Source organism: Trichomycterus rosablanca, chromosome 19, assembly GCF_030014385.1.
Source record: "Trichomycterus rosablanca isolate fTriRos1 chromosome 19, fTriRos1.hap1, whole genome shotgun sequence".
Classification (NCBI taxonomy): Eukaryota; Metazoa; Chordata; class Actinopteri; order Siluriformes; family Trichomycteridae; genus Trichomycterus; species Trichomycterus rosablanca.
In genome coordinates, this window is record NC_086006.1 from 16,193,423 (window position 1) to 16,217,787 (window position 24,365).

At 40.4% G+C, this 24,365-nt stretch overlaps 1 protein-coding gene across 2 annotated transcripts in view; it reads left to right on the forward strand.

Annotated features, from left to right (window-relative positions):
• The window catches only part of LOC134333119 (extracellular sulfatase Sulf-2-like), a 97,121-nt gene that overhangs the window by 65,753 nt on the left and 7,003 nt on the right, over positions 1 to 24,365 (forward strand). The window contains exons 6-10 of one of the 2 annotated variants that reach the window (XM_063014961.1): positions 3,038 to 3,188; positions 10,001 to 10,176; positions 14,027 to 14,155; positions 16,203 to 16,259; positions 19,202 to 19,334. In XM_063014961.1, the coding sequence (XP_062871031.1) occupies positions 3,038 to 3,188; positions 10,001 to 10,176; positions 14,027 to 14,155; positions 16,203 to 16,259; positions 19,202 to 19,334 (646 nt within the window). Of the gene's footprint in view, positions 1 to 3,037; positions 3,189 to 10,000; positions 10,177 to 14,026; positions 14,156 to 16,202; positions 16,264 to 19,201; positions 19,335 to 24,365 lie in introns of those variants that run through there. The other variant, XM_063014962.1, reaches the window with a different exon arrangement.

Sequence of the window (24,365 nt, forward strand, 5' to 3'; positions counted from 1 at the left end):
TGGACCATGTTTGCTTTTGGACACTTCTTGTAGTGTCAGTACAAACCATGTCAGTTCATACTGTATGTATGTATTACCTAGAATTATATTTGAAGCTCTTTATAAAAAATAAATAGAAATAGTGTTAAATAAAATAATATAACCCAACCTGTGCTTGTGTGTTAAAGAGAAATAAATAACCCACCTCATGATTGTGTTAAATGGAAATAAACATAACCCCAGTTCAACACGTACAACCAATCCTGAAATGAAGAATGAGAAATGAATGTGCTGCCAGACGCCAAGTGTAATTAGTCTGTAATGTGCAAACATTTCAAAAGTAAATCACATTTGAAGTACTTTGATAATTGGCCATCAAGCAAAAGTCAGATCTAATTAAAAATGAACGCATTTAAAACTTTATTTCTGGCTGATCTATTGCATGTATTAAGTCATTTCATGTGTACTTGGTCTGTCGTGTGTAGGGTGTTAGTCAGTAACCCAGGTTTTTACTTGACTAACAGCAGTGGGGCTCATAGTACCACCCAGGTGTCAGTACACAGAAAGGCCTTGAGTCATGACTTTCTTCAGTCCTGATTGGTTCAGTACTGTGACTCAAAAGCTACAGAGTTCCATGTTCTGTTCATACACCTGGGTTGTACGGTGGTGAGCAAAAAGGACCTGGGTTTGATTCCTTTCTGTGTTAAATTCGCGTGTTCTCTTTGTGTCAGTGTGGCTTGCCTCACAAAGTCAAAGACATACAGCCAGGTTAATTAAATCTACTAGTAATTAATTAAAAGTATGTGTGTCTTCCCTGTGATGGACTGGCGACCTGTCCGTGGTGTTTCCTGCTATCGCCCAATAAATCAATAGGGCACTGTCATGCTTGAAGAGGAAAGGGCCTTGTCTATTTGAAAGGATATCATTTTATTTTCTATAATTGACTTGATACACCTGATTGCAAAAAGTGTGACTAAAACATCTGAACTCTTATCATTAGAAGTGTTTTCCACAAATGTTTGTCATTATAGTCATATAGTGTGTCTACAACAACTGGGCAGTGCATGTGTGTGCGCAAAAAAAAGCAAGGGACTACCATTGTATACACGTAGCTTATGTAATATCTATCTATCCATCTGTCCGTCCGTCCGTCCATCCATCCATCCATCCATCCATCCATCCATCTATCTATCTATCTATCCATCTATCCATCCATCCATCCATCCATATACAGTAGACCCTTGAGTTACGAACGGTTTACCATCCAAAAATTTTGGGTTACGATCAATCTTTTTCAACTTAACGTACGAACAAATTTTAGATTATGAACTGAAATTCGCGGAACACGTGACGTCACGAGCAAGTTGACTCCGAGCATCTCTCTCTATATACGTATATATACAGTGAACGAACATTCGGACAGCGGACGGTGTTTTTCCAATGTTTTAAATTCAATATTAAAATGTCCCCAAAGAAGGTGCAGAGAAAGCGCAGTGTTGAGAAAATGAACAAATCTATTACATTTGTTGTTGTATAATTACTCCTGCCAGTAGCTGTCACTGTATCAGACAGAGGGGGCAGTGAGTGAGAGAGAAGAAGGAATTCGGCTCAGTAAAGTATTCTTTCTTTCGTGCAGTTACACCTACAAAATATAATACTACTGAAATAAAGAAGGAAATAATAGAGAAATATGAGAGTTATTGTTGTTTCTGGTAGATACATTTTATAAAAAAAGAAGGAAATGTATTATGGTGTATGGTACAGCACACGTACTGTACTGAAATGTGGTGTTTTTTTATGTACTGTACAGTACTACTGTGTAATGTTGTTTATTATTGTTTATTACAGGAATGTCTATTCTATCATTTAAGATTTAATGGAAAATATACTTATATTTATAACAAAAAAGAACATTTAAGACATTAGAGAGGTTAGGTAAGGGGGCGGTGTGTGAGGTCTGGCACAGATTAATTCTATTTACATTATTTCTTATAGGAAAAATAGGTTTAAATAACAAACATTTTGACTTAAGAACAGCCCTTCAGAACCAATTATATTCATAAGTCAAGGGTCTACTGTATCTAATTTGTACCCCTCCCCCATTTTTAATGAACTCCACTGGCTTCTGGTAACATCACATAACAAATACAAAATCTGCTCTTTATATTTAAAGCCCTAAAGGCCTACATCCTAACACTTCTACTCACTTTCTAAGGTCCTGTGGTGGGAGGTTCCTCTCTACGCCTCTCACTCTCCTTAATGGGCACTAGCTCTAGAACTCCATCTCTGTCTCTCCTGAAGACTTTTCTTTGTAATCAGTATTTCTGTCCTTGTATTTCTGTAAAGGAACCTTGAGATTGTGGAAGCTGCTATATAAATAAAACATATTGTTAGTATTATAACAAATAAGGTCAGAAAAAGAGACTCTAGGGTGCATATTGGTATTAAACAGTAAGCGCTGATGATGGTGCATTCAGGACAATGACCGATCCAGACTTAACCCTTCTAATGTCACTATCTTCTTTACATCCTGATAAAGTACAAAACTTAAGGTTGAACCTTGGCCAAAGCTAGCATGGCTGTTAATGATATTCAACAGTCAGTGGATGATACAGATATGGTAAAAACAGTGTGGTCGTAACTACCTGTTATATAATTATATCCACTTGTCAGATATGTGCTTTATAAGGCAAAGAACTATCAGCCCTGCCTGATGTACTACACACTCTATGTCAACAATTGCTGTGGTGACTAATTCCACTTGGACGCCTCAGAGACTTGAACTTTCCAAGAACCAAACTGAATATTTATGAAAATACACAGCCCTTAGCATGCCTGGGGATCCTACTAATCAAAGTGAGAGTGTGATAAAAGACTAAGGACAACGTAACAGCAATTAAATTAAAATATTAATTTAGTTTATTAATTAATTTTCCTATGAACCAAGAACATAAAACATATCTCTTTTTGTATAAAATAAAAATGGATTATTTCAATCCACAGATCATCATTTTTGATGCTACCGGGCCTCTCACTGTCTCTTTCTTTTTCTGTCTAGTACTCCGAGTTATAACTATGCTCCAAACCTGGACAAGCACTGGATCATGCGCTACACCGGTCCGATGAAGCCCATTCACATGGAGTTTACGAACATGCTGCAGAGGAAAAGGCTGCAGACATTGCTCTCGGTGGACGACAGTGTGGAGAAGGTGAATCATTCATAATGCATTTATAAACACATATGCACACTATATGACTACCTGACAATGTCTACAAAAAGAAGATTTACATTCATCCATTTTGGACAAACACCTTATAAGTTAGATCCTCACAGTCAAACACACACACTCTTAACCACCATACATACATGAAAAAGAAAAAAAAATGGACCCACCACCTTGATGTTTATATAATCTATTAGTTAGCCATGATAATAGCCATTGCAGCTGACATGGCGTTAAGAATTAAACAAACAAAATCATCCATTTTCGAACTTAAATGTTCTAAAATCTTGCTAATATGCCATTATAATATCATTTATATCCATAAACATAAGCAAGTCACACATGTTGTTGTTACTGCTAAAGTAAGGTTTTCTGTTTGCGGAGTAGAATATTGAGCAGTGGCAGGCTGTGTTAAGTGACAATGGTTTTCTTAAGTACTCCCAAGCCCGGGGGTGGCACGGTGGCCAAGTGCTTTCTGTGTGGCGTTTGCATGTTCTCCCCGTGTCTGCATGGGTTTCCTCCGGGAGCTCCGGTTTCCTCCCACAGTCTAAAGACATGCAAGTGAGGTGAATTGGAGACACAAAATTGTCTACGACATGATGTTAAAATCTTAATAAACAAACAAACTCCCAAGCCCATGTTTATACACTGATCGGTCAGTAATTGTAGAACTACATACAATCTCAACAGTCACTTTATTAGGAACTGGAGTGACTTTGATTATGGCATGGTTTAATCATGGCAGAAACTGCTGATCTCACAGATAAACAGCCATTAATCTGCTTTCTGGTGTCTTGGAACCTTACGGTGGCTGGGCTACAGCATTGTTAGGTTCTGCTCCTGTCAGCCAAGTTACATCTGGTATTAGCACGGTGTTCCTAATAAACTGTTATAAACTAAAGTAGCTTTTAAATAACTATTTATTTCACCCATAATTGGGAAACAGTTATGTTCATGCTTCACTGTGTCTGCAGGAACTTAGACACAGTATATTAACGTGACTGCCTACAAATCAAAGACGTCCAGGTTCAAAGTCTCAGTAGTGTTATCGGTCCAGTTTTCCAAGGCTTTTTCTCATAAATGGTTTGAGGAAAAAATATGCATTTCACTATTACACAGTCTTTACTGATATTACAATTATTTAAGTATGGCTTTTCCGCTTTAATATATAACATTAAGGCTATTATAGGTTTAGCTGTGCACGGAGATTAGTCAGACTGTCAAGTAGATATGAGCTCATATTTAATGCATAAGAATTAATACAAGTTAAACACTGATCAGCCATAACATTAAAACCACCTCCTTGTTTCAACACTCACTGTGCATTTTATCAGCTTCACTTACCATTACTGATTGTAGTCCATCTGTTTCTCTACATACTTTGTTATCCCCCTTTCTTGCTGTTCTTCAATGGTCAGGACTCTCCCTAGTGGTGGTGTGTTAGTGTGTGTTGTGCTGGTATGAGTGGATAAGACACAGCAATGCTGATGGAGTTTTTAAATACTCCACTGTCCTTGCTGGACTGAGAATAGTCCACCAACTAAAAATATATACAGCCAACAGCGCCCCGTGGGCAGCGACCTGTGACCTCTGATGAAGGTCTAAAAGATGACCAACTCAAACAGCAGCAATAGATGAGCGATCATCTCTGACTTTACATCTACAAGGTGGACCAACTAGGTAGGAGTGTCTAATAGAGTGGACAGTGAGTGGACACGGTATTTAAAAACTCCAGCAGTGCTGCTGTGTCTGATCCACTCATACCAGCACAACACACACTAACACACCACCACCATGTCAGTGTCACTGCAGTGCTGAGAATGATCCACCACCTAAATAATACCTGCTTTGTGGTGGTCCTGGGGAAGCAGCATGAAAGGGGGCTAACAAAGCATGCAGAAAAATATGAACTACAGTCAGTAGTTGTAGAACTACAAAGTGCTTCTATATGGTAAGTGGAGCTGATAAAATGGACAGTGAGTGTAAAAACAAGGAGGTGGTTTTAATGTTATGGCTGATCAGTATATATATATGTAAATATATGAAAAAAAGGTCATGCAGGGTGCTCAGATGGGGCAGTGGTCTATTACACTAGCCCACCACTGCTGAGACCCAGGTTTGAATCTCAGAGATGATATGGCCCGGCCAGACGTCGACACGAACATGTTTTACTATGTCTGCGATGGATTGACACCCTGTCCAAGGTATTCCTGGCTTGCACCAAGTGTTTACCGGTGGAACCGAATCTGCCGCGACCCTGGCCAATATAAAACATTAATTCAATGGCTGTTTTACCATCGCAGTGGGTCCAGTTAACTGGGTGAAAGGTGGGACACAGTTCGAACAGGTCGCCTGTACATGACAGGGCAAACACGCACACATACACTCACAAACAGTCACACCTAGGGAAATTTTGTATCTCCAATTAACCTGACTGCATGTCTTTGGACTGTGGGAGGAAACCGGAGCTTCCAGAGGAAACCCACAGTGCTACCCACCAAGCCAATGTGCTGCCTCAATTTAAAACAGTTGATGAAAATGAATTTAAAAATGAAAAGGAAGTTTATGCTGAACAATTATGTCTATTCAAAGAATTGTTGTCGCACAATTGTTTGCCGGGTATGATTGGAGAGGGTAGATTCTCGTGGTTCTAATTATATGCATTATTCTTCATATATTACACTGTACACTGATAGCCATAACATTAAAACCACCTCCTTGTTTCTACACTCACTGTCCATTTTATCAGCTCCACTTACCATATAGAAGCACTTTGACAATTCTACAATTACTGATTGTAGTCCATCTGTTTCTCTACATACTTTTTAGCCTGCTTTCACCCTGTTCTTTAATGGTCAGGACCACCACAGAGCAGGTATTATTTAGGTGGTGGATCATTCTCAGCACTGCAGTGACACTGACATGGTGGTGGTGTGTTAGTGTGTGTTGTGCTGGTATCAGTGGTGTATAAAGTACCTTAGGTCCATACTTGAGTAAAAGTACAAGTATCTTACCAGAAATTTACTTTGATAGAAGTAAAAGTCACCTTTTAAAATATTACTTGAGTAAAAGTCAAAAAGTATCTGATGTTTAATGTACAGGGTGGGCCATGTATATGGATACACCTAAATAAAATGGGAATGGTTGGTGATATTAACTTCCTGTTTGTGGCACATTAGTATATGGGAGCGGGAAAACTTTTCAAGATGGGTGGTGACCATGGCGGCCATTTTGAAGTCGGCCATTTTGGATTCAACTTTAGTTTTTTCAATGGGAAGAGGGTCATGTGACACATCAAACTTATTGAGAATTTCACAAGAAAACAATGGTGTGCTTGGTTTTAACGTAACTTTATTCTTTCATGAGTTATTTACAAGTTTCTGACCACTTATAAAATGTGTTCAAAGTGCTGCCCATTGTGTTGGATTGTCAATGCAACCCTCTTCTCCCACTCTTCACACACTGATAGCAACACCGCAGAAGAAATGCTAGCACAGGCTTCCAGTATCCGTAGTTTCAGGTGCTGCACATCTCGTATCTTCACAGCATAGACAATTGCCTTCAGATGACCCCAAAGATAAAAGTCTAAGGGGGTCAGATCGGGAGACCTTGGGGGCCATTCAACTGGCCCACGACGACCAATCCACTTTCCAGGAAACTGTTCATCTAGGAATGCTCGGACCTGACACCCATAATGTGGTGGTGCACCATCTTGCTGGAAAAACTCAGGGAACGTGCCAGCTTCAGTGCATAAAGAGGGAAACACATCATCATGTAGCAATTTCAAATATCCAATGGCCTTGAGGTTTCCATTGATGAAGAATGGCCCCACTATCTTTGTACCCCATATACCACACCATACCATCAATTTTTGTGTTCCAACAGTCTTGGAGGGATCTATCCAATGTGGGTTCGTGTCAGACCAATAGCGGTGGTTTTGTTTGTTAACTTCACCATTCACATAAAAGTTTGCCTCATCACTGAACAAAATGTTCTGTGTAAACTGAGGGTCCTTGAGAAACTTGTAAATAACTCATGAAAGAATAAAGTTACGTTAAAACCAAGCACACCATTGTTTTTCTTGTGAAATTCTCAATAAGTTTGATGTGTCACATGACCCTCTTCCCATTGAAAAACTAAAGTTGGATCCAAAATGGCCGACTTCAAAATGGCCGCCATGGTCACCACCCATCTTGAAAAGTTTTCCCCCTCCCATATACTAATGTGCCACAAACAGGAAGTTAATATCACTAACCATTCCCATTTTATTTAGGTGTATCCATATAAATGGCCCACCCTGTACTTAAGTATCAAAAGTATCTGATATTAAATGTACTTAAGTATTAAAAGTAGAAGTCAAAGTAAATGTTGTTAGTATAAACTGAAGCGGTCAGAATTTTGAAAAATACGGAGATTGTTCTTTTAAGCCTGTAAACCACCTTAACAGTGGAGCCGATCTTCCATCTACAGAAAATCCAGGTCTTCACAACATAAGAATTTATAGAATTAAATACATTTTATTCTTTTATCTGAACATAATTTGTGCCAAATCATGATTATAATCAGCTGTTGACATCACCGGTTTGAAATCACGTTATTATTTATTTTATTTTTTTTACCTTATTACTAGCCCTAAATTGCCCTGTTCCAACTTTTTTGAAATTTGTTGTAGCTTAAAATGCATGTTTATGTATGTTAAGAGTTTAAATAAAGTTAACCAGACAAAACATGAAATATTTTGAGTTATGATGGAACAAGAGTCGATGTAAATGTAAGAAACACTGCATTCATTTCATTTGCATTTTCTATACTGTCCCAATTTTTTTATTTAAGTAGTACATTCAAGTCATCGATATATATATCAACTTAAGAGAGTTTAACAAAACATGTGGCATTTTTAACCCTTTAATGTTCTGCTCAACTATTAGTTTAAATCGAAATATTTGGGTAAAAATAAGCCGTATTTAAATAATCTTGTTTGGGTCGTATCTCCTCCCTGATTGGCATGTGTTAAACATAAAAAATATTGGTATTCTTATTTTAAGAAAACATCGTTTCTAACTTTAAGCAGCAGCTGAAAAATCATCCATTAAAAGTTGAAAACGTTGAAAACTAGGAAAAGCCAAGAAATACTTTTTTTTTTAACATAATTTTCTTGTTGAGACCATTAAAGGGTTAAAGACGTGCATTTTCCTCAACACCCTGAATGTTTCCTCTGCCGGTGTAACACAGAAATTAGATGAAGAAATATCTTTATCTATATCGGCAGGTGAGTTTTTATAAATCTACATTTCTTCATGAGTTTTGCACTGAATTAATTCCAAACAAATTTAGTGAAGCGTTCTATCTGTGGTTCGAATGTAATCAAAAATGTAAGCTAGATATCTGAACAATGTTAATGTTAATAATAAGAAATAAAAAACAATGGTCAGCGAATTTACTTTGTTAATCATTAACTTACATCAGTGTGTTAAACGGGGAGCTTCTGATATGCCGATATTTTCATGTCTTTGGGTGAACGACGCGCTTCACTTTGTTTGCACCTGCGCATTAATGTGTGTAACCACCGATCTAACTTACAAGCGCAGATTCGCCAAACCTGCTGCAGTCTGTCTCACATCATTTAGCTTATTTATTATTATTATTTTGTAGTAACGAGTAACGAATATGCATACGTCAAATGTATCGGAGTAAAAGTACACAATTTCTTTAGAAAATGTAGTGGAGTAAAAGTGAAAGTTGCCGAAAATTTTTATACTCCAGTAAAGTACAGATACTCCAAAAAACTACTTAAGTACTGTAACGAAGTATTAATACTTCGTTACTATACACCACTGGCTGGTATGAGTGGATCAGACACAGCAGCGCTGCTGGAGTTTTTAAATACCGTGTCCACTCACTGTCCACTCTATTAGACACTCCTACCTAGTTGGTCCACTTTGTAGATGTAAAGTCAGACACGATCGCTCATCTATTGCTGCTTTTTGAGTTGGTCATCTTCTAGACCTTCATCAGTGGTCACAGGACGCTGCCTACAGGGCGCTGTTGGCTGGGTATATTTTTGGTTGGTGGACTATTCTCAGTCCAGGGACAGTGAGGTGTTTAAAAATTCCATCAGCATTGCTGTGTCTTATCCACTCATACCAGCACAACACACACTAACACACCACCACCATGTCATTGTCACTGCAGTGCTAAGAATGACCCACCACCCAAATAATACCTGCTCTGTAGTGGTCCTGGGAGAATCCTGGCTACAGGCAGTAATTGTAAAACTACAAAATGCTTCTATATGGTAAGTGGAGCTGATAAAATGGACAGTGTGTGTAGAAACAAGGAGGTGGTTTTAATGTTATGGCTGATCGGTGTACATGTTACTTTATAATTTGGTCATTCATTTCAGAGGAAAGTGTAAATAAACACTGAATTCAGCCTATAATGTGTTAAAGTACTCACCGTTTAATGAAGAACAAGTACTAAAGTGAAGTCTTTGTGAAAATTAAGCATTTTCTAGGTCATTGCACCTTTTATCCTGCATTAAGACTTTGCGGTCTTTTGCTGATTGGTTTAACTGGAAGTTTGATCTATTTTTGAAAGTCATACAGAACATAAGGTAAGATGGGATTGTGGATTTTGACTGGTTTATTAATTACTCATGGAGCACTGTGACTTCCAGTGGTCTTTGGTGTTTGAGCTGCGGTATATAAAGCCCACATGGCTTGCTTTGTATAATTTGTCAATGTCAGCACATCATAATGTGGTTTTGTGTGTGTGTGTGTGTGTGCAATTATGTGCAGATTTATAACATGCTGGTGGACACTGGTGAGCTGGACAACACATATATTATCTACACATCTGACCATGGCTACCACATCGGCCAGTTTGGGCTGGTCAAAGGCAAATCCATGCCTTATGAGTTTGATATACGGGTACCGTTCTACATTCGAGGGCCCAGTCTGGAAGGAGGAACCATGTAAGTCTATGTCTGTGTGTATAACTGTCTATTTTAATTTTAATATAAGTTTGTCAGTTAGTTTGCAATGACTGAGAATTCAAAAGTTGGTTGCATGGCATCCATTCAGCCTTTTCTATTAAAGCAGATTGTTTAAAAACCCAAAGCATGGCGTAAGGAACACAAAACCTTGACCCTTGAGCAGTCTCATAAGTCATCAACCTACTAATAAGGGCAGGCATCTGGTAGAAATGAATAGGTTGAAAGATTACTTAGCGTTTTTTAATAATGGACAGCAAATATAAATGACATTTTACTGGATCAGCACATCAACATCAACATCCTGCAAATTGGGTTCATTTTTAATCCTGTAATGAGAGGAATCGCACCTCTCCACTGAGGCATCAGGTGTAACCCTGTACCTGCAAGAACTGAAAATTAACCCTAATTGCAAGATTCTTATCCAAGGTAGAAAAATACTGTGGCTACAAAACCACCAACAAAAGAGGTAATGTGAGGATAAAAGCAGAGGCCAAAATAATGGAAACAAGGTAACAAATGAAAGACAAAACATGCACAGCCTGCAACAAAGAAAGTGGATAATAAAGGGATAGCGCAGAAATGAAAACTGGTTGTCACAATTTGGCAAGCTGCTCAGATGACAGTGACAACCCTGTTCTCAGAAACCAAGAACAAGCCAGGGACAATAATGCATGAGCAGCACCCCATCCCACCAACTGGCACAGCCCAAACATGGGACCTGTTCCAAAAAAGTGCCTTGACACCACTTCTAGGGCATCTCACTCATCCAGACCAGTTCTGTTGTGAATGCCAACATGTGCCGAGACACCGCCTGGGTTCCCAGATGAAGACAAGTAGTGCTGCCAACAGGACCAGATCAAGCCTGGCATGACATTTCCAACATAACAAAAAAGCCAGCAAATCTGTAGGGAAGAAACCATGATGAATAGAAGCACATCCACCTGGAGCGAATTAACACTCAACAAGGCGCAGACAACTATCAATTAAGAAGAATACAAATGTCAATTATCTGCAACTCCATGCCCCATCTATGGGCCATACACCGATCGGTCATAACATTAAAACCACCTCCTTGTTTCTACACTCACTGTCCATTTGATCAGCTCCACTTACCATATAGGAGCACTTTGTAGTTCTACAATTACTGACTGTAGTCCATCTATTTCTCTACATACCTTTTTAGCCTGCTTTCACCCTGTTCCTCAATGGTCAGGACCACCACAGAGCAGGTATTATTAAGGTGGTGGATCATTCTCAGCAATGCAGTGATAATGACATGGTGGTGGTGTGTTAGTGTGTGTTGTGCTGGTATGAGTGGATCAGACACAGCAGCGCTGCTGGAGTTTTTAAATACAGTGTCCACTCACTGTCCACTCTATTAGACACACCCACCTAGTTGGTCCACCTTGTAGATGTAAAGTCAGAGAAGATCGCTCATCTATTGCTGCTGTTTGAGTTGGTCATCTTTGAGACCTTCATCAGTGGTCACAGGACGCTGCCCACGGGGTGCTGTTGGCTGGAAATTATTGGTTGGTGGACTATTCTCAGTCCAGCAGGGACAGTGAGGTGTTTAAAAACTCCAGCAGCACTGCTGTGTCTGATCCACTCATACCAGCACAACACACACTAACACACCACCACCATCTCAGTGTCATTGCAGTGCTGAGAATGAGCCAACACCCAAATAATACCTGCTCTGTTGTGGTCCTGTGAGAGTCATGACCATTGAAGAACAGCATGATAGGGAGCTAACAAAGCATGCAGAGAAACAGATGGACTACAGTCAGTAATTGTAGAACTACAAAGTGCTTTTATATGGTAAGTAGTGCTGATAAAATGGACAGGTGTTTAGTCCAAAAGTACCCATGTAAACAATGCACACATGCCAGGCCATTCACATGATCTTGGAGAAGAAAGGATTCATCAAACCAGTTCACCTTCTTACAATACATACATGTCTGTATGTAGGGGTTGGCATGGGCATTTTGACTGTCCTGCAACTCCAGACCTTCACACGGAAGGATTTGGTGCACTGTGTGTTGTGACATGTTTACCTCATCAACAGTATTAAAGTTGTCTGCAATTCCAGCCACAGTTGTAGCGTCATTGGACCAATTGGACCTTCCAACAATACATTGATCCTAGGCATACCTCAAAGTAAACCAAGGCTTGGTTTCATAAGTTCCTGGAAGATTCCGGAGTGCCTATACAGTCACCTAACTTGAACCCCATAGAAAATATTGGGATATGTGGTGGGATTTGAAGAAGGCAGTCACAGAAAGCAAACCCAAGAATCTTAGTGAACTGGAGGCCATTGATCATGAGGAATGGGCTAAGATTTCTCAGGAACGCTGCTAGAAGCTGGTGTCTGGCTATGCATCCCGTTTGCAGCAGGTCATAAAAGCAAATCGGTGCTCCACTAAGTACTAAATACACTTTTCATGAAGGGGTTGACTAATTCTGAGACTGTGGTAGTCATTAAATTGAAATTTTGTGTTGAATTTGACTAATCCACTTGTTACATTAGTTGTGTTGAGGTATTTACATTGTTCTTGTTTGGTTTGGTTTGGTTTATTGTGAAAAGCTGAAAGTCTATACATTTTGCTAATAAACCTCATTTTCAATGGGAATTGAGTAATTCCCTTTGAGTAATTGTGATTGCAACAGTATCTCTGCCTCTACATGTCTGGAAGTGATGTGTTGCTGTGTGCTATGATTAGTAGCAGCTGAGCCCTCTCATGAAAACCTTATGAGACCTAAGGGACAGAGACAGCCACAGATAAAGATAGCAAGGGCAAAATAGCTTCATTTATTTAATTATTTTATTTAATTATTAAAATGCATTAAAAACTGCGTGTCAGTGAATTAAACCTTTATGAGACGGAACTGACCTCAGCCATGAGCACCACAAGGGAGTGAGACCTAGACGGATTAGCTATTTTAAGCTCGTTGAGGAATGAGAAAAAGACAGAGCCAAAGACTGTAGTCTGTGTAAACCTGAAGGCAAATCTACAAACTATACTGCTCTAGTCACATCACATTGGGTATTGGACTTTGGAACCTCCATTCTGTGCTAATTGTTGTTTCTTATTTGCTAACAACAGCCTAACGACAGGCATGTTGCTTATCTCTGTACTTTAGACTTCCAGCCACATCTCAAGCAACCACATGACTTAGGATTTAATGCAAGGAAAAGCTGGCCTTGTCTTATGATCTACGTATTATGGTCAGTTCAATCCATTGTATAGCCAATATTTCATTCATGAAGGCTGCATTGCTGTACACTTGATTTAAGTACCTGTTTGCAATAGTTGTAGCTGTAATCTACATATTAGAATAATGTCAAAGTGTCCTGCCTGGGCATCTACACAGGCACAAGTGGCTGTGCCTGAGGAAGGAAAGGTCAGATAGGTTCCACATTGCTGGCTTGTCGATGAACAAGGTTAAAGAAGCAACTAACCACTTGTTGGAGGGGCTACATGATAGTCTGCGGCTCTTTAAAGTCAGGGTTGGGGTCTGTAGTGGCTAAATAAGGTATGATCAGGGAATTGGGCACAACTAGATTGGGAGGAAAAAGGGGAAATGCAAAAACAAGACGTTCAAAGTGTATTTGGTTCAAAACTCAAACATCAAGCTATTATTTATTTAGTATTAGTTTTATGTGACCTACACTTTATGCCCAAAAGTATATAGACACCTGAACTCAACAATTAGAAGGGGTGTCCTCTTACAAATAGATGAAACTATAGCAACAGATGCAGTTACTAGTTTTGATTGCACCGTTATTAATTACACACTAACAAATTATTTTTACTATCTGTTTTCCCAGCAATCCTCACATCGTGTTAAACATCGACTTGGCCCCCACCATACTAGACATCGCCGGGCTTGATATTCCTCCGGACATGGATGGCAAGTCCATCCTCAAACTGCTCGATACTGACAGGATGATGAACAGGTACAGCTCCGTCACTGGAACATTCATACTATTGTTATATTTATTAATTATTAGAACTATGGTCAGTTGCACAGTTGGTCCTAATTTCTGGAAACAGCTATTTTTAAATCTCTAACCTATTAGGACACAATACATTTAATCTGCTTGATTACAGTAACAGTAATTTGGATAGATACCAGAGGAAACCATTTAGGGTGTAATCCATTAGTTAGAAGCAGCTGGAATGTGAGTGACACATCCCACAGTCAAGGCAAGATTGAGTTAGCTTCAAGCTATAAGCCACCAGCTGTAGTCAGTCATCATTATGTGGAATTAAAAGGCTAAATGTATAACGTGCTAGCATACCAGAGCTGACATCTCAAACTTGTGAGTTTGAATCTCAGCTCTGCAGGCTGGGCGCCTACACGAACAACGATTGGCTCGTTCGTAGGGAGGTTGCCGGAGGAAATTATTCATAACTGATGCAATTACGACCTCTGCTGGCTGATTCATTGCGCCTGCACAGAGATGAGGGATAATGGGATCAGTGTGTGACCTCCGGTGAGCTAATCTGATTCACATATGAACCTGAAGAGATGCAGTCGGCTACTGCACACGTGTCGGAGGGGGCATGTGTTAGTCACAACTCTCCTCAGTCAGGAGTGGAAGTCAGCATCAGTAGCGAGGAGTAGGTTTCCTTTGAGCATATACACCGATCAGCCATAACATTAAAACCACCTCCTTGTTTCTACACACATTGTCCATTGTATCAGCTCCACTTACCTTATAGGAGCACTTTGTAGTTTTACAATTACTGACTGTAGTCCATCTGTTTCTCTGCATGCTTTGTTAGCCCCCTTTCATGCTGTTCTTCAATGGTCAGGACCACTACAGAGTAGGTATTATTTGGGTGGTGGGTCATTCTCAGCACTGCAGTGACACTGACATGGTGGTGGTGTGTTAGTGTGTGTTGTGCTGGTATGAGTGGATAAGAGACAGCAATGCTGATGGAGTTTTTAAACACCTCACTGTCACTGCTAGACTGAGAATAGTCCACCAAGCAAAAATATCAAGCCAACAGCACCCTGCCTGTGACCACTGATGGTCTAGCAGATGACCAACTCAAACAGCAACAATAGATGAGCGATCGTCTCTGACTTTACATCCACAAGGTGGATCAACTAGGTAGGAGTGTCTAATAGAGTGGACAGTGAGTGGACACTGTATTTAAAAACTCCAGCAGCGCTGCTGTGTCTGATCCACTCATACCAGCACAACACACACTAACACACCACCACCATGTTATTGTCACTACAGTGCTGAGAATGATCCACCACCTAAATAATACCTGCTCTGTGGTGGTCCTGTGGGGGTCCTGACCATTGAAGAACAGGGCAAAAGCAGGCTAAAAAGGTATGTAGAGAAACAGATGGACTACAGTCAGTAATTGTGGAACAACAAAGTGCTTCTATATGGTAAATGAAGCTGATAAAATGGACAGTGAGTGTAGCTGTAATGTTATGGCTGATCAGTGTAGTTTCTTTAGCAGCTGCTGGAATAAAAAGTCTCACAATTCTATCTAATGCTCTAACACAGGAATGAGATGTAGAAGAGACAACTGCTTTGACGTATTAAATAACTTGAACACGTAATCTAGCGATGCTAAAGAATAAAAATGATATGAATCATACAACACAAGCTTCTTCTTTTTACCTCTCACCAAACACTTGTCTATAGCTCTTAACTTCTGAAGGTCAAAAACAGCCCCGGATACTTTTTATTTCTTTTACGCAGCTTCGTTCCATCATTCTTCTTTTCCATCAGTGCTGTACGAAAAAAGACTGAAAAAAAATCTTGAAATGCTGTTTCAATTTCTGTTCATCTGAGCCCGTTTGACCCTGAAGCATTTTTCTCACGCTCCCCCCTTCTTTTTCAATTTCTGGCTGAACCTGTTGCATTTAGTCGGCGCTTTAAGAGCTGAGAGCGCTGGATGAGAGGATTCTGGTACACAGTGATGATCAGTGACTATACGCGCTAATCGATTTTCTCTTCTCAATCCTAATCTCAGGTTCCAGGTTAACAAGAAGGGGAAAATGTGGAGGGATTCCTTTCTGGTGGAGAGAGGGTAAGTCAGTATTGAATATAATTGTGTGTGTGCAGATGTTGTGCAATGGGACACACTGACCTCCTCATTTACAGTTTATTGTAATGCAATTTGTCAGATGTGAAACATTTACATTTCCAGCAATTAGCAGATGCTTTTATCCAAAATGACTTACAGTATTGTGACAGTATACTGTCTATGCAATTGAGGGTTAAGGGCCTTGCTCAAGGGCCCAACATTGGCAGCCTGGCAGTGGTTGGGCTTGAACCAGGGATCTTTTGATTACTAGTCCAGTACCTTAACCACTAGGCTACAACTGCCCAAAAACTGTATTTTTTTGTTGGTTTGTTTACATTTATGGCATTTAGCAGACACTTTTATCCAAAGCTACTCACAGTGCAAGCAGTTAAGGGTTAAGGACCTTGCTCAAGGGCCCAACATTGGAAACCTGGCAGTGGTTGGACTTGAACCAGGGTTCTTTCAATTACTAGTCCAGTATCTTAAACGCAAGGCTACAACTGCCCTAAAACTGTATGTTTTGTGTACATTTATGGACTTTTACTGCATTTAGCAAATGCTTTATCCAGAGCTATTCATAATGCAAGCAATTAGGGTTAAGGGCCTTGTTCAAGGGCCCAACAGTGGTAACCTGGCAGTGTTTGGGCTTGAACCAGGGATCTTTCTATTACTAGTCCAGTAACTTCACCTCTATGCTAAACTGCCCTAAAACTGTATTTTTTTATATTTATGGTATTTAGCAGACCCTTTTATCCAAAGCTATTCATAATGCAAGCAATTGAGGATTAAGGGCCTTGTTCAAGGGCCCAACAGTGGCAACCTGGCAGTGGTGGGGCTTGAACCAGGAATCTTTCATTTACTAGCCCAGTACGGGACAGTGGTAGCCTAGTGGGTAGAGCTTTGGGCTATCAGCCGGAAGATTGGCGGTTCAAATCCAGGCTCTGCTATGCAGCCACTGTTGGGTCCTTGAGCAAGGCCCTTAACCCTGTCTGTTCCAGGGGCGCCGTACGATGGCTCACCCTGCGCTCTGACCCCAGCTTTCAAACAAGCTGGGATATGCGAAGGAAGAATTTTATTGTACTGTACACCTGTATATGTATATACAGTGTATCACAAAAGTGAGTACACCCCTCACATTTCTGCAAATATTTCATTATATCTTTTCATGGGACAACACTATAGACATGAAACTTGGATATAACTTAGAGTAGTCAGTGTACAGCTTGTATAGCAGTGTAGATTTACTGTCTTCTGAAAATAACTCAACACACAGCCATTCATGTCTAAATAGCTGGCAACATAAGTGAGTACACCCCACAGTGAACATGTCCAAATTGTGCCCAAATGTGTCGTTGTCCCTCCCTGGTGTCATGTGTCAAGGTCCCAGGTGTAAATGGGGAGCAGGGCTGTTAAATTTGGTGTTTTGGGTACAATTCTCTCATACTGGCCACTGGATATTCAACATGGCACCTCATGGCAAAGAACTCTCTGAGGATGTGAGAAATAGAATTGTTGCTCTCCACAAAGATGGCCTGGGCTATAAGAAGATTGCTAACACCCTGAAACTGAGCTACAGCATGGTGGCCAAGGTCATACAGCGGTTTTCCAGGACAGGTTCCACTCGGAACAGGCTTCGCCAGGGTCGACCAAAGAAGTTGAGTCCACATGTTCGGCGTCATATCCAGAGGTTGGCTTTAAAAAATAGACACATGAGTGCTGCCAGCATTGCTGCAGAGGTTGAAGACGTGGGAGGTCAGCCTGTCAGTGCTCAGACCATACGCCGTACCTTAACCGTGGCAGTGGCAGTCTAGCAGTAGTGGGGCTTCACTACTTAGCTGGGTTGGTTTTTTTTATTCATGGAATTTATCAGACATTTGCTGCATTGAGCAGACACTTTTATCCAAAACTACTCGCAATGCAAGCAATTAAGTGTTAAGGGCCTTGCTCAAGAGCCCAACAGTGGTGACCTGGCAGTAGTGGAGATTGAACCAGTGATCTTTTGATGACTAGTCCAGTACCTTAACCACTAGGCTACAACTGCAATGCAAGCAATTCAGGGTTAAGGGCCTTGCTTGGGGGCCCAACAGTCTTTCTGAGTTAGCACTGCCAGACGTGATTGTACATACTGTATATCCTTATCTGATCCACTGAAGTACACTCACTGAACACTTTATTAGGAACACCTATCTAGTATGTACATTCATCGATTATTGTAAAAGCTATACCTACCATAAAAATGAACTTTGTGTGTATACATTTACATTTTCTGCATTTAGCAGATGCCTTTATCCAAAGCGACTTACATTACAGTTACAGTATATAGTCTGAGCAACTGAGGGTTAGGGGCCTTGCTCAAGGGCCCAACAGCAGCAACCTGGCAGTGGTGGGGCTTGAACCAACAACCTTCTGGTTACTAGTCCAGTACCTTAACCACTAGGCTACGGCTTGCCCATACAATTACTAACTGTAGCCCATCTGTTGCTTTGTTATAATGTGGCAGCTGCTGAAGTAGTTTAGCAGTGTACCACATGGCACAGAGATGCAGATGATTGGATCAATCACCTGCTCCTCATGAGAGTTAACACACTTCAGGTGGAAGTTTTTTCTATACATCATGGTTCCTCTCAAACTTGCCAGTTCCTCTGTATGGAAATTTATGCTTTTCTCTGAAACCGTGTTTCTTCTGGTCACGTTCCTCAATGCTGCCCTCCAGCACACATTCCCAACATCATAACTCCATCCTATTGCCCTTGTTTAATGGTTGTACCATTTTATTTTATGAATTGTCTTTACTGTTGACACTATGTTCTTACTCCTTACATTAATAGGTTTTATGTTGGCTAAATATATTACCTCAATGTTGCTACCTCTAACTTTTGACCCTAATAGATATTACTTTCTGTAATGGAATAATAAGATGACATTTCTGTTTATCTCCTTTGTAGTAAACTACTTCACAAAGTAATGGAAGATGGGAAGGACGTAGCACAGGAGGAGAACTACCTTCCCAAATATCAGCGAGTCAAAGACCTGTGTCAGCGTGCAGAGTACCAGACACCCTGTGAACAGACTGGACAGGTACAAAAAACACCTGCATATACACTGCACTACACCAAAAGTATGTCCAAACCCTTCCTGATTATCGAGTTCCACTGTTTCAGCCATACCATTGTTAACAGATATATAAAATCAGTTATATGCAATAAAGTATATGCTATTTCAACTTAATTGGCACAAATTCCCACAAATACTTCAGAATCTTAGGAACTCAGACAAGTATAGACAATTAAAGCAACAAAGGAGGTTCAGCTTCATATTAATGTCCATAGTGTTGAAATGGAGTGTCTAAAATTCTCATAGTTTGGTGTCCGCATACTTTTGGCCACACGTTCTGAAATACTTCAGAATCTTGTGAAACCAGAAAAGTATAGACAATTAAAGCAGCAAAGGGGGTTCAACTTCAATTTAATGTTCATAGTTTTGGAATGGAATGTCCAGAATGCTAATAGTTTGATGTCTACATACAACCTCTAATCAGAAAAAGTTGGGACAGTATGAAAAGATATTTCATGTTTTATCTGCTTAACTTCATTTCATTTATTAATAAACCTCCATTCCTGCATTTCAGACCTGCAACACATTCCAAAAAATGTTAGGACAAGGGCAATATAGGGCTAGTAATGAGGTGAAAAACTAAATAATGATGTGATTCCAAACAACAGGTGATTGTAATCATGGTTTGGTACAAAAGCAGCATCCAGGAAAGACTGAGACTTTGATAAGCAAAGATGATCAGGGGATCTCCAGTTTGTCAACAAACATCAAGAACCGCCACTCAACAATAGCTGGACTCAACTTCTTTGGTCGACCCTGGCGAAGCCTGTTCCGAGTGGAACCTGTCTTGGAAAACCGCTGTATGACCTTGGCCACCATGCTGTAGCTCAGTTTCAGGGTGTTAGCAATCTTCTTATAGCCCAGGCCATCTTTGTGGAGAGCAACAATTCTATTTCTCACATCCTCAGAGAGTTATTTGCCATGAGGTGCCATGTTGAATATCCAGTGGCCAGTATGAGAGAATTGTACCCAAAACACCAAATTTAACAGCCCTGCTCCCCATTTACACCTGGGACCTTGACACATGACACCAGGGAGGGACAACGACACATCTGGGCACAATTTGGACATGTTCACTGTGGGGTGTACTCACTTATGTTGCCAGCTATTTAGACATTAATGGCTGTGTGTTGAGTTATTTTCAGAAGACAGTAAATCTACACTGCTATACAAGCTGTACACTGACTACTCTAAGTTATATCCAAGTTTCATGTCTATAGTGTTGTCCCATGAAAAGATATAATGAAATATTTGCAGAAATGTGAGGGGTGTACTCACTTTTGTGATACACTGTATATACTCCTATATGCAATATGTATGAGAAAAAAACATATTTTATAAATACACCTGGCATATATAGCACTGTGTAATGTGGAAGAAACAATAATGCTAATAGGCTTTCCTACAGAAAGACTCTCTCTCTCTCTCTCTCTCTCTCTCTCTCTCTCTCTCTCTCTCTTTCTCTCTCTCTCGCTTTCTCTCTCTCTCTCTCTCTCTCTCTCTCTGATGGATAATGAAGGTAGTGTTAGAGAATCTGAGCTGTCAGATCAAACACACCTGAGATATCCAGGTTTTTCCCCTCAGTAAGATCTCTCTCTGATCCAGTCCTCTCTTCCCCATCATGTTCCCTTTCTCTTCTTTTCCTTTTATCTGTCCATGCCCTGTAAGAATGACCTTCTGAGTACACTGTAGAGCAACAGTGAGTAGGATGTCATTTCCAACATATAGAGCTCGTCTTTGTCTCCGTCTGCTTTGATCAGACGTCTTTTTCTCCTCGCGCAGACATCAGACTTCTCTTCTGCTTTTCTTTGTGCAGTGTACTTCCTTTAAGAGTAAAAATATATTAACGAGAAGTTGCTTGCTTGAATTGGACATAATGAGTACTTTTACTTCATTGTCTCCTGGTGCTTCATTTAAATGAAACATCGTGCAGCAGTGGCTATTTCTCTAAGACTGCAAGGAAAGCTCAGCTTCCCCTAAAATGTCAAAAATTAAATGGTCAAATATGTACAGTTGTGTTAACATTTCATTTACTACGAATGCGTTAGAACACGTTCATCTCGAAGACGAGTTTGTTCATCAGCTACTTATCACAAATCGACTGACTAAATTTTGTTAACTTCTCATACATTCCCGCAGCGTCAATGCATTTGCCCGTAGAAGCTGAGCGTCTATTCACTTCAACGGGACTGCATGGAACGGTTTTTTTCATTGCTTCGAAACTCGCCGGTCATTGGATAAATGCCACGATTTTGTCCCGCCCCGGACACTGAGCGTCTCTGGGGGTGAATGGAGCTGTGGGCAGGTCTGGACGCGGAGCTTCTGCAAGATGATTGGAGGATCAGTCGAAAGGCTGAATCCCGTTTTGATTGACAGCTATTTTGAGATCTACATTGTGTAAATAAAACACACTCATATTATTTGTTTCAGTTTAACATAATTTCAACATTTCCTTGTTCGATCACAGGCCATTTTCTTGAAAAGGAACGGAGGGCAGAATTTATGTATAAATAAATTGACAAATTTTATGAAGTTCCCCTCTTTGAAAGACCAGCAGCCGCCACTGTCGTGCAGATATAGAAAATGAAAACTATTTTAACCCCAAGATGGAAATCAACATTGTGATAGTAGATATATCTGATTATTTATATAGCTAAAGATTGTACCAATAAGCATCTATGTACTCAGACTTCAGGTGTATTTTTAGACTTTAGAGCTGATTTTTTATAATGATATATTTTTGAATGATTTTAAGATTTAATTATTTAAAATACACTGTTAAAGGGCGCCCAGGTGGCACAGTGGGATATTCCGCTTGCACACCAGCACCGAGTTTCTGAACTCCTCGGTTCGAAACTCGGTGTTGCCTCCGGTCGGCTGGGCACCATCTGGCGGGCATAATTGGCAGTGCCTGCAGCAGATACAAATTGGCCACCGTATCTGCAGGGTGGGGGCCGGACTGTGTGTGGGTGGGTCTTCATATGCTGTGTAAGGACCCTAATTAGCAGAAGAGACACCTGTGCAGAAAGCAGGGGCGAGAAGAGGAGAGGGCTGTGCACATGTCAGAAGAGGCGTGTACAGTGACGTGCTCTCCTCGGATGCAATCTGGTGTCTCTGATAGCAGCGGAAGACAAAATTGAGTGCGCTAAATCGGGAGGAAAATGGGGAGAAAATGCATTTTAAAAAATACACTGTTAAATCGTTCATAAACTGCATCTCCCACAATGCATGATGATTTTGTGACCCGCAAAGTGACCGCATCCCATCACTAGATGGCAGTGTTTCCAATCAGCATTTAATTGAGGCGGTTTTTTAACCAAGTGATGTTGAAAAATATTTACAAATAATCCCACAATGTACAAGAAGAGAAAACTGAAGCAGAAGGAGAAAATTTAATGAAAGATGGGAGAATGAATACAAGTTTGTGCTTCAAGAAGAGAAACTGATACGTCTCTTGTGTTATGAGTCTGTGTCTGTGGTAAAGGAGTACAATATAAATGTAGATATACATTATAAATATACAGTATAAATTTGGCATTTTGACACCAAACACAGAATTTAGCCTCTAAGAAAAACAACAAATTGTCCAAGACTTAAAAGGCAGACTGCAATCACAGCCTTCTGTGAAAGAGTTTGACACCCCTAATTTAGGCCCAAAAGTGAAAACACAAAAGGGTAGAATATGGTACTTTAGGGTCAGAATACAATAACACTCATATTATTGAGAAAGTCCTACAGGATAAAATCATTGTGTGCCACACATCAGAATTACTATAGCAATAAAGGTTGTTCTGTCATGTGGGTGTGTTGGATATGATCTTAAGCAAAAAATGATCTTTTTATCTGCATATTATTATGTGATTGGCAATAATTATTAAGCTCTAAGTATGTAATGACCAATGTACTGTACACTCACTTCCACTGAAAGAAATTATAAGTGAAGTGAAGGTTATATAAAATGCTGTTAAATTAAATAAAGTTTCTCCCTAATCTAGTCGTATCCAATTACCCTGATTGCATTACGCTTCCTCTGTACCGATACTACCCTCCATTGCTGACTGAGGAGCGCCGCAACTGACACACGCCCCCTCCAACACGTGTGCAGTACCAACTGCATCGTTTCACCTGCACGAAGCGAGTTCATATGCGCATCAGCTTTGTGTACGGAGAGCCACACCCTGATCAACGCATTAGTCCTCGATCATCAATCAGCCACCAGAGGTCGTAGCAGCATCAGTTATAAGGAACCCTGGTCCGGCTTTCCCACCCTGTGTGAACAGCCCAGCCGTATGGCAGAGCTGAGATTCAAAACGACATGTTTAAAATCTCAGCTCTGGTGTGCTAGCGTGTTTTACCGCTGCGCCACCTGAGCGGACTCGTTACCATTTTGGAAACAGCTTGTGAGGTATAAATCTGAAGAGGCAGATGCATCTTTAAAGCAAACTGTTGACAGAACACCTTCATTAACACCGCTAAATCTATTTTGGTTTGTAGGTGCATCCCAAATTAAAACCCTGGATCACAGTCCCTATTTTCATGCTACTACTTATTGTCATCTGGCTGCTGCTGAGCATCACAGTTGTTTTTGTATAGCAGCATCTCACTTTTAATCAACTGACAGCAACGTGTTAGATGTACCAAAGTGTGAGATATAGAGAGCGCAACCCCGGCTTTTCATTAACACGCCTTTTAACAAGGACGGCTTGGCATCACACGGTAATTACACATGACAAAGCAAGCAGGCTGGAAGAGGGTAGGCAATTCTCACCACTTAATCGACCCTAACGGTCATACGCAGGCACAAACAAACAAACATGGGCGCACAGCTTTTGGTGTGCTCTAGGTGTGATACGTACATGGATCATTAGGGACTAAAAGCTTTCAGTAAGCAGACATTAGCCAGAGAAAAGAGAGAGGGCATGTTTACCTCCCATTTAGCTTCCTTTTTGTAAGGGTCTGTAAACTAAACCCAGAATACCAGACCATAATACACTG